The sequence below is a fragment of the Artemia sp. Qi Xiang Cuo genome, chromosome 12, assembly GCF_049724085.1.
Source record: "Artemia sp. Qi Xiang Cuo chromosome 12, ASM4972408v1, whole genome shotgun sequence".
Lineage (NCBI taxonomy): Eukaryota > Metazoa > Arthropoda > Branchiopoda > Anostraca > Artemiidae > Artemia > Artemia sp. Qi Xiang Cuo.
Window position 1 is genome coordinate 60927983 of NC_142805.1, and position 10269 is coordinate 60938251.

The 10269-nt window shown below is 36.9% G+C and overlaps 1 protein-coding gene across 2 annotated transcripts in view; it reads right to left on the reverse strand.

The window, feature by feature from the left end:
* Nucleotides 1-1667, reverse strand: part of LOC148946365 (oligosaccharyltransferase complex subunit OSTC) — a 40234-nt gene extending 38567 nt beyond the window's left edge. Inside the window, exon 1 of one of the 2 annotated variants that reach the window (XM_089097967.1) lies at nt 1465-1664. In XM_089097967.1, the coding sequence (XP_088954093.1) occupies nt 1465-1603 (139 nt within the window). In that variant the 5' untranslated portion in view covers nt 1604-1664. Of the gene's footprint in view, nt 1-1464 lie in introns of both variants that reach the window. The other variant, XM_089097968.1, reaches the window with a different exon arrangement.
* Between the last annotated feature and the right edge of the window lie 8602 nt (nt 1668-10269).

Genomic DNA, 10269 nt, shown 5'->3' on the forward strand with positions numbered 1-10269 from the left:
GAGGTCTTTTTACTCAGAAGTTCTGATGGCTTGGAAAATAAACCAAGAACCTATAGGAGGGCAGGGTGTTGAAGTTGAAATTGATGAAACTTTAATGGCAAGAAGAAAGTACCACAGTGGAAGGATTTCACAGCAAGTTTGGGTTTTTGGTGGAATAGAGAGAGAGCAAAAGAAAAATTATTGTACCCCTGACTGATGGCCAAGAAGGCCTCCAAAGAAACAAGGAAACTTTAAATCCTGTAATTAAAAAATATATTAAGCCTGGAAGTGCTATTTACAGTAATAAATGGGGACCTTATAGTACATTGTCCAGCCATGGATATACTCATTACCAAATCAATCATTCAGCCAATTTTGTTGATTCACAGGACTGTTCCATTCATACTCAAAATATAGAAAGTCTGTGGAGATGCTTCAGAAAGCACTCTAAAAGACCAGGGATGCAAACAGCATACATGGAGCAGTATGTGTTGCACTTGTTATTTCTCCAAAATTTTGAGCAAAAAGACTGACTTAATTTTTTTTTGAAGCTGCAAAGCTCTATCCCCCTGGAATCAATAGGGCCCCTAGAGCACCAGACAGTGACACCCCTAGTGCATCAGAAAGTGATGATGAAGAGTTAGATACAAGTGATTAGTTTGTTTACATTAAGTGCTATTTATCTGATATTTATAAAACTGTATATGTAGCTGTCATAAAGTGTTTGTTTGGATGAAAGAAGTTTTGCTGTTTTTAAAGAAGCTTAGAAGCAATTTTGAAAATAATTTGCAATGGAAATGAATGTCATATTTGGATTCAGGATGAAAAATCTGAAGCTAGTGGTAAGTTTTACCCAAAAAAAATGAATAATTCAAACTGTTTAGTATTTCTCAAATCAAATCACCACTCAACAAGATTTAGTATTTTTCATATCAAACCACTGCTCAACAAGACTTAGGCTATAGGCCTATTGAATTGCCACCATGACATTTCTGCAAAAAAAAACCCAGGAAAATTGAAGAAACTTAAAGAAGCTTAGAAGTAATTTTGAAAATAACTTGCAACAGAAATGAGTGTTATATTTGGACTCAGGATGAAATTCTGATGCTAGTGGCATGTTTTTTTTTTTTTTATCTAGCTGATTAGTCTGTTAATGTAAACCTTACCCAGGCCCTTTTAAGGGCTCAAGATGCAATTAGCCCCAGAAAAAAATTATTGAATTATGAAAGAGCATAAAAAAGACATCAAATAATGTTTTCACTTTCATCCTAGGCCTAGGCCTATCTAAATTTTTGCACCACTTAGAAATTTACTCCTTGAAGTTATATTCCAGAATTTTATTTTTCCATATAGTGTGGAAATAATCAAATAATACCATACTGTTTGCCACCTGGTGCTAAATTAAGGCTTTGTTGATGAAGTTTAAGCCATTGTAACAACCACAATGAATGTCTTCTTCTTCAGAGGAGTCTTAAGGCTACTCACCTCCTGCAACAAGAAAGTAGGAACATAAGATAATGGCAAATAAGGTCCATAAGGAAGGTAAACGAAGCCATCCTGGTTTTCTTAGCCTCAAATTTGGAGGCTCTAACACTAAAAATGGCAAAGCGTATAAGGATTCCATTTTGAAGTTTAGTCAGCTTCTTCGTAAAAAGTGTTTTCTGATTGTCAAAGAACAGAATCTGGAAGTCTATTATCTTTGGCCTTTGTTAGAAGAGTAAAGTCATTTTAACAATGATCTATAAAATAACTGGAAAATTCCAACTGATAACGGATTTTAATTGAATTTTTTCTGAAAGAAATTCAGTCATTTTTGAAAGATAGCCGTCACATTACTAAATTACAGATAGCTTAATATTGTTTTCCAAAATGCACAAGGCATAATGAATTAACCTTTTCCTTAAAGATTAGCATAAACAATCCAAAGACATTTGAGAGATTAAAATTTCTATTTGCCCTTTGGAGTGAAATAAAGTCAAATAATAGATTTGTTCAGCTCTTTTGCTGAAATAACAGCTATTTTATAATACAAAAAGTTTAGTTTGTCTTTATGTTTATGCCCGTGGCAAGTTTTGGATTACAAAAGTTCTGGATACACAAACTTAAAGCATGTAACAAAAATTTTGTTAAAAGTATACGTAGCACATTTAACATACCCAGTATAAAAAAAATATCAAAATTTCACAGAGAGAAAAAGTATATTATGTACTTTTTGTCTGTGGCTGGATTTATAAAGTTTAAGCTCACTTGGGATCAGTAGCCAAAGATAATCAAAAAACTTCTGTAGTTTAGAGTTACACGGTTACACAGACTCACTTTTCGTTGGAGAGTGTGATTTGGTTAGGTCTGTCAAATGGCATTCGCCTCAGGCCAGGCTTGATCTTTTTATTATTATAAAAGTTAGTAATTGTAAGACACGAGGGTTGAATGATTCCATATGTGTCTTAAGAGTCTGGGTTCCTTTTCCTTATTGAATATCCTTTGGGAAATTTCACCTGGCATAGTGATCACCTCTTTAACTACAGCCTGTTCCAATCATTTAAGGGCCTTTGGCTGCGAAGTTCTTCCATGGCTCTATGGCTGAGAAAATGTTGCAGGTCGTTGTCTTCAAAGACTATATCAGTGTTTGGTCTCCTGTTTGTCTTTGATTCGCAAGCTGTGCATAGAGGGTCTTCTCGCTATTGAGATAACACCCTTAAATATTTGTAGCTTGTCACTGTGCTTATATCAGCAAGCTTCGGTGTAGCAGTTAAAGACCCGTAGCCTCATGTGGAATGGTTTCATATCAATTTCAAATGCATTCCTCCTCTGTATTCCTTTCTATCCACTGAATGTCGCATTTTTAGAAGGGACTGTTAAGATAGGTTATAAATTTCGGAAATGATCTCACAACTTATCTTGGGTAGTTTTAGACAGAATCCTCGTAATTAGTTGGTAATTGTTCTGTTGAGAATTCCAAGGCTCGAGTTAGTTTTGGAGACTGCTAGTGTAGAATGTTTCGGGGAACTCAAAAGTGTTTTCTTTAATGACTCTTACAAGCCGTTCAGTGCAAATTAAGATTGGTGTGAGAGATGATACTTGGTGTTCCATAAATACTGAATTGATGCTGTGGGTTTGTGGGTTATTGCAGTAAAATAAATGGTGGTAGAGCTTAATACATTCAAAGCAAGGAGTCACTATCACCCCATGCATTAACAGGGTTGACGATAGACTGTAGCGAAGTTTTGTCGGCCATACCAAATAACTTTGACCCACCTGTGTAGAGGGTTGGAGAATTATTGACTTCAATGTCATATCATTAACACAGACGAAAAACAGTCTATGTCCCAGCATAGTTCCATGGACAGCGCAAATAATAAATTTGGATGTTTGGAATTAAGTACGTCTGCTGCCTGTACTGCAGAATCCGACGATCTGTCATCTGCCAGCCAAGGAATTTGTTAGTCAATCTTTTAATTCTTTATTGATTCCTGTTACTATAACTTATAACTCAACCGGTTTTTTGGAACTCATGCAATGCTTTGGCCAGATTCAAGCATATCAAATCAAAGGGAAGGATTTTGTCTAATAGATCAGCTCGTAGGCATCAGGGAGATTGCTCTGAACAGATTATCATAGGCAGCACAATGGTGCTGCCAAAGTAAAGAACGATGTTGGCAAAATGTATTATTTATTTATATATTTTTTTTTTGGTTAGTTGGTCTTAGACCAGGGCACTTTATATCGAAGGAGTTGTCGTAGCAACTTCGAAACTTCGTAGAAACTGATTGGAAGACAACTAACACCCCTTCCACGCCCGCCATTTCCCCAAACACATCCAATCAAAATTTGAGAGAGCCATTTTGATCAAGGTAATTGAAAGATCTAGGAATTAAATTTTTTTGAGGAGGACACTTCCCCCACAGTCCTCAGGGCAGGGGTTCTGATTTAAGCCCTTGGGGCATATAAGGTTTTTATTGAAAGCGTTGTCGTAGAAACTTCAAAAAAGGCTCATTCAATTGGAAATTCAAAGGGCTAGTGCCCGTTTTAATAGTCAAAAGTGATTGGAGAGCCACTAACTCCACTCTAACGCCCACCATTTCCCAAAACACATCCAATCAAAATTTTGAGATAGCTCTTTTGTTCAACGTAGTCGAAAGTTCTGGAAATTAAGTCGTTGAGGATGACAAACCCCCACAGCCCTCAGGGCGAGGCTTGTAAGTTATGCCCTGGGGGCATATAAGGTTTTTATTGAAAGCATTGTCGTAAATACTTCAAAGAGGGCTCATTCAAATGGAAATTGAAATGGCTAGTGCCCTTTTTAATAGTTGAAAGTGATTAGAGGGCGACTAACCCCCATCTCAAGCCCACCATTTCCCCAAAAACATGCAATCAAAATTTTGAGATATCAGTTTTGTTCAACGCAGTTGAAAGTTTTCGAAATTAGGTATTTGAGGACGATAGCTCCCCCTCAGAGCACTATGGACAAGGGCTGTAACTTATGCGTTGGGGACATATGAGGTTCTTATGGAAAGTGTTGTCGTAGAAACTTCAAAAAGGGCTCATTTGATTGGAAACTGAAAGGGCTAGTGTCATTTTTAATAGTCGAAAGTGATTGGAGGGCAGCTAACCCCCTCTCACACCCACCATTTTCCCAGACACATCCAATCGTAATTTTGAGACAGCCATTTTGTTCAACGTAGTTGAAAGTTTTGGAAACTATGTCTTTGAGGATGACAAACCCCCCACACCCCTCGGGGCAAGGGTTGTTAGTTATGCCCTTGGGACATATAAGGTTTTTATAGAAAGTATTGTCGTAGAAACTTCGAAAAGTGATCACGCAATAGGAAATTGAAAGGACTAGAGCCCTTTTTCATAGTCAAAAGTGGCTGGAGGGCAATGAACGTTCCTGTTTTTTTCTTTAAAAGAAAAAGTTTAAATGTTTTCTCTTTTACAACATTAAGAAACAAAAAATTAATTAAGATTTTAAGGAATAAATATCAGCATATGTATATTAAAATGATAATGCACATTTTTCTTCAGTAAATTCATTGGAATTTCTTCCGTAAAGTACAAATTATAATCTGGTTTTTAGAATGCATGGGGTTTAGAACCCAACTCATATTAATTTCTGCTGCTTTTGAGTTTGACTCTGTTATTTATTTTAACTTCTGTTTGTTTTGGGTTTCATTCATTTATTGATAATGATTTCCGATAGTTGTATGCTTGGTAATTATTTGATTCTATTTTTGTTCATTTTTGGTTTAATAGATTTCTTTACTGTTTTTTTGAAAAACTTTGTATTAATTAATTCTGGAAAGAAACCATGTTCCTTTTTCGAGATTAATTAAAAAAAAAACTTTCCAAAAAATAAGTTTTTCAAAGAAAAGTAAAGGCCATTTTAAACTTAAGCTCAGGAGATACAAATAGGCCTACCTGTTAAAATTCAAACTCAAAACGACCAGAAATTACTATTAAAGAATAAATGAAACCCAAAACGAACAGAAATTAAATAAGCAATCATAGAAAAAAACTTACAACAAGTAATAATATAAATGAATAAATAGATCTTAAAGCGAGTAATGCTTCGATTAAATATGAAAATCAAGCTTAAAACGAAAAAAAATATTTTGCTATTAAAGTGTAAATGAAACTTAAAACGAACAGAAATTAAATAAACAATCAATGCGAACAAACATACAATATATATTAATGTAAATGAATAATAAATCTTAAAACGAGTGAAACTTAAATTGAATATGGAAATCAAGTTTGAATCGAATAAATATAACTACAAACAAGAGTTTGGGTATCGCCTCACTGCAGAAGCCTATAACCTACTGCGTCATTGGCGCTTTACTGAAAACAATTCTTTGAAATATTTTCACTTTTGTAACTTTAAGAAATCAAAAATTAATTAAGATTTTAGGGAATAAATATCAGAATATGTATATTAAATTGACAACGCAAAATTTTTTTCAGTAAACTCATTTGAATTTTTTTTCAGTAAAGTAAAAATTATATTCTGGCTTTTAGAAAGCAGAGGGGTTTTGAACCCTACTCACATTAATTTATGCTCGTTTTGAGTTTGACTCTAATATTTATTTTTATTTTTGTTCGTTTTGGGTTTCATTTATTTATTGATACTGATTCGGGGTAGCTGTATGCTTGGTAGATTATATGACAGTCCGGACGCCAGGTGTTGAAAATGTGAACCATAGCACGATGGAATGGGGCTGCTACGAGAATTAGCCTACCCTCCACCCCCTAAATTGACCATGCGGATTCAAAAATACCAATGGCGCTTGCTTGCGAGTGGTGGAACACTCCGAAACTTGACATTTTATTATATTTTGGAGTTTCATGCAAGAAAATACATGTTCCACAAAGTTTGAGATGCAGTTTTCCGCTCAAATAGAAATGCCTAGAAGCCATAGAATGTTTTCATAACAAACTAACACGATTAGTTAAAAAAAAATGGCACAGTTAAAAAAATGGCAAAACTATATGAGTCTTGAACAGTCTTGGAGATTTTTTTTCACTGTAATGTTTATTTTCATTTTCAATGCTGTAAGAACTGGAAAATAATAAATTTGTAATATACGAGTAATTCGTTTTCAGTGAAGCACCAATGACGCAGAAGACTTTAGGTTTTTACAGTTAAAGAAGGGGGCTGTATCCAGATTCTGCTTGTAGTGAAACTATATTTGTCTTGACTAATCTTGAAAAGAACTAATAAATTAAACAGAATATTTGATGCCTATTGATATTAATTGCTAAAAGCTCATCGGTTCAAAATTTTCCAGTAATTTCAATATTCATTTTCAATATTAAGTACAAAAGAAAACATTTGCAATATAATTCGTTTTCAGTAAAGCGCCAATGACGCAGTAGGTTTTAGGCTTCTGCAGTGAGGCGATACTAAACTCTTGTTTGTATTTTTCTTTATTCGATTCAAACTTGATTTGCATATTCAATTTTGGTTTCACTCGTTTTAAGATTTATTTATTCATTTACATTAATATATATTGTATGTTTGTTCGCATTGATTGTTTATTTAATTTCTGTTCGTTTTAAGTTTCATTTATACTTCAATAGCAAAATATTTGTTTTCGTTTTAAGCTTGATTTTCATATTCAATCTAAGCATTACTCACTTTAAGATATATTTAATCATTTATATTATTATTAGTTGTATGTTTTTGCTATGATTATTTCATTGGTTTCTGTTCGTTTTGGGTTTCTTTTATTCTTTAATAGTAATTTCTGATCATTTTAAGTTTGAATTTTAACAGGTATTTATATCTGCTGAGCTTAAGTTTAAAATGGCCTTTACTTTTCTTTGAAAAACTTATTTTTCGGAAAGTTTTTTTTTTAAATTAATTTTTGTTCGTTTTTTATTGTAAAAAGTTTCAATTTTTTATAGCATGGGTGGGGGGGTGCTTACTGTCCGATTATTCTTGACTTTAAAAAACGGATCTAGAAATTTCAATTTAAATCGAATGAGGCTTTTTTAAAAGTCTATACGATTACCTCTTTGATAAAACCATATATATGAACAATAGACAGCTTGCATAACTTGTGGACAGCGATTGACAACAATGAATGGATTGAAAAAATAGCTCCAATAATGAGGTTTAGACTATTTCACTTGCTGACACAAAGGGATCAAGACTGTTTGGAATTGACCTTAATAGGAATTTGTGTGCCAAAGCAATTTTGCATCTATTACAGAGTATGTATTTTGACCTTATAATTGGATAATTATAATAGATTTCCTATGTGTTCTTCCCATACAAAACCCCTTCCCATAAGTTATAAACCCCCCTTAATAAGTTATGCCCCAGGGCATTAATTACAGTGCCTCTCCCTGGGTACTGGTAAGCCATGTTAACGCCAGAGTTTTTTATTATCATGAGTTTAAACCGTTTTAATAAATGTATGTCTACAAATGTGGATCTAACGTATTTAAGGCGTAAAGGACGGAGGGAAACGAACAGTACTCCGATATTGTTTGACTCTCAAAAAGTGAACAAAAACTTTTAATTTTCAATCAAATGAGCCCTCTCTAAAGTTTATACGAGCATCCCTTCCATAAGAAATAATATTAAGGATTAGAAAAATACTTAAATTACAACCCTTGCCCTGAGGGCTTTGGGGGAGTTGTAATCCTTAAAGACCTAATTTCTAGAACTTACGTTTAATAAAATGGCTGTCTTAAAATTTTGATTGGATGTGTTTGGGGAAAAGGTGGGCTTGAGAGGGGGGTTAGTTGCCCTCAAATCACTTTTGACTATTAAAAAGGGCACTAGCCCTCGGAATTTCCAATCAAATGAGCCTTTTTTGAAGTTTCTACGACGAATGGAGGCGAATGGAGTTCGTCCGGACTGATGCAGACCTTGTCTGCTGACCATGTGCCTCTGGATATGGGGTCATCCCCGAACTAAACACTCCGATCAGGGTGGCTGCAACCTCATGTGGCGGGTGGAGCCCACCCCGGGAATCTCAGTATCTAGGTTAAACCTATCTCTAATCAGATTCCAGGCCTTGGGTCGGTTGGGCTAGCGACCCTCCACCTGAAAATCAAGTGCTACGCAAAGTGATTACATAGCCTCGGATCCGGACCTCCTTTTAAGACCTCAACCTACGCGTGTCAACGGACATGCTGACGACGTCAGAAAGACTGACAGACTGAACTTTCTAGACCAAAGGGGGCTTCGAATAGCCACCTGGAATGTTTTGAAACTGAATGCACCAGCATCAAAGAACCTACTTTCTCAAGAACTTCGTAAGAATAAAGTGGCGATTGCAGGTCTCACAGAAACCCGTCTTACTAGAAGTGGAGAATAGCGAATAGGCGATAATTACTCGTTAGTCTGGTCTGGAGGGAGCATGAGAAGAAATGGTGTTGGTCTCGCACTAAACGGCCGTGCAAAAAAGGCCTTACTCTTGCACGAAGCTGTATAGGGCAGAATAATGAAGGCCCGCTTTGGGCACAAGCATGGCAAGATGACAATTTTTTTATGCTATGCCCCGACCAACGATTTCGACGACGTAACCAAGGAAGAGTTCTACTCTGCTCTGTCCAGATGTCTGTCAACAGTTTCCCCCACGATGTCACTGTTCTTCTCGGTGACTTCAATGCTACAGTGCGAGATGATATGGGTGTTTGGCGTGGCACAATTGGACCTGTATCCCCCGCCCCACTGAACGACAACGGCCTTCACCTACTCGAACTTTGCCGATCCCATGAACTTGTGATCGCAAACACCTACTTTCAACGTAAGACTATCCACCAGTACACTTGGTATAGTAGCGACGGTCGCACAAAGAAGATGATTGACTACGTCATTATTTCTAAACGCTGGAGATCATCGCTGAAGAACCGCAGAACTTACAGATCAGCAGAGCTCGGAAATGCAGATCACAGGCTTGTATGTGCTGATGTCCAGCTTCGCCTCCATGCACAGCGATCGGAAAGAAAACCAGTAGCAGTGGATATTGGGAAACTAAAGGAGCCATATACTCGCCAGAAGTATAGTGTTGAGATATCAAATCGCTTTGAGCTCCTGGGCACACTCAACAACAGCGAAGACGCCTGGAAGTATTTTAAATCACAGACCAGCGAAGCAGCACAGCTGGTGCTTGGCAAGCGAAGTTTCCCGAAGAAATCGTGGCTAACTGACGAAACACTGCAGGTCATAGAGCAAAGGCGGAGGGCAAGACTTCTTGGGGACATGGCCACCTATCGAAGGCTCAATGGAGTGCGGAACAGACTTATTCACCGAGACTGAACTCAGTTTGTTGCAAGGAAAGCCGATGAAATCGAACTAGCAGAAAAAAGAAAGACATGGGTAGCCTGTTCAAGCACCTCCACGATCTCACAGAAAATAAAACACCAGCATTGGGACCCGTCCTATCCAGGGATGGGACACTTCTCTCTGATGAGGGTTCTTGTCTCGAGCGGTAGAAGGACCACTTCTGCTCACTCCTGAACAACACTAGCCCATCTATGCCTCCTACTGATAGTCCCAGCCAACCTGGCAGTCCAAGATCCGAAACAGATGCTCCTCCAGACGAGCCATTCAGCCCCTCAGAAATTGGAAATGCAGTAAAAAGGCTCAAGAACAATAAAGCTGCTGGTATTTGTGGCCTGAGTGCGGAGCTGCTAAAATATGCAGGTCGTGTTATGCTCCTGTTTCTCCAAACCCTGTTCTCTACAATCTGAAAAACCGAAATAATTCCCGAACATTGGCAGAAGGGTGTCATTATCGCTTTATGGAAGAGGAAAGGCTCTAGAAGCGACTGCTTG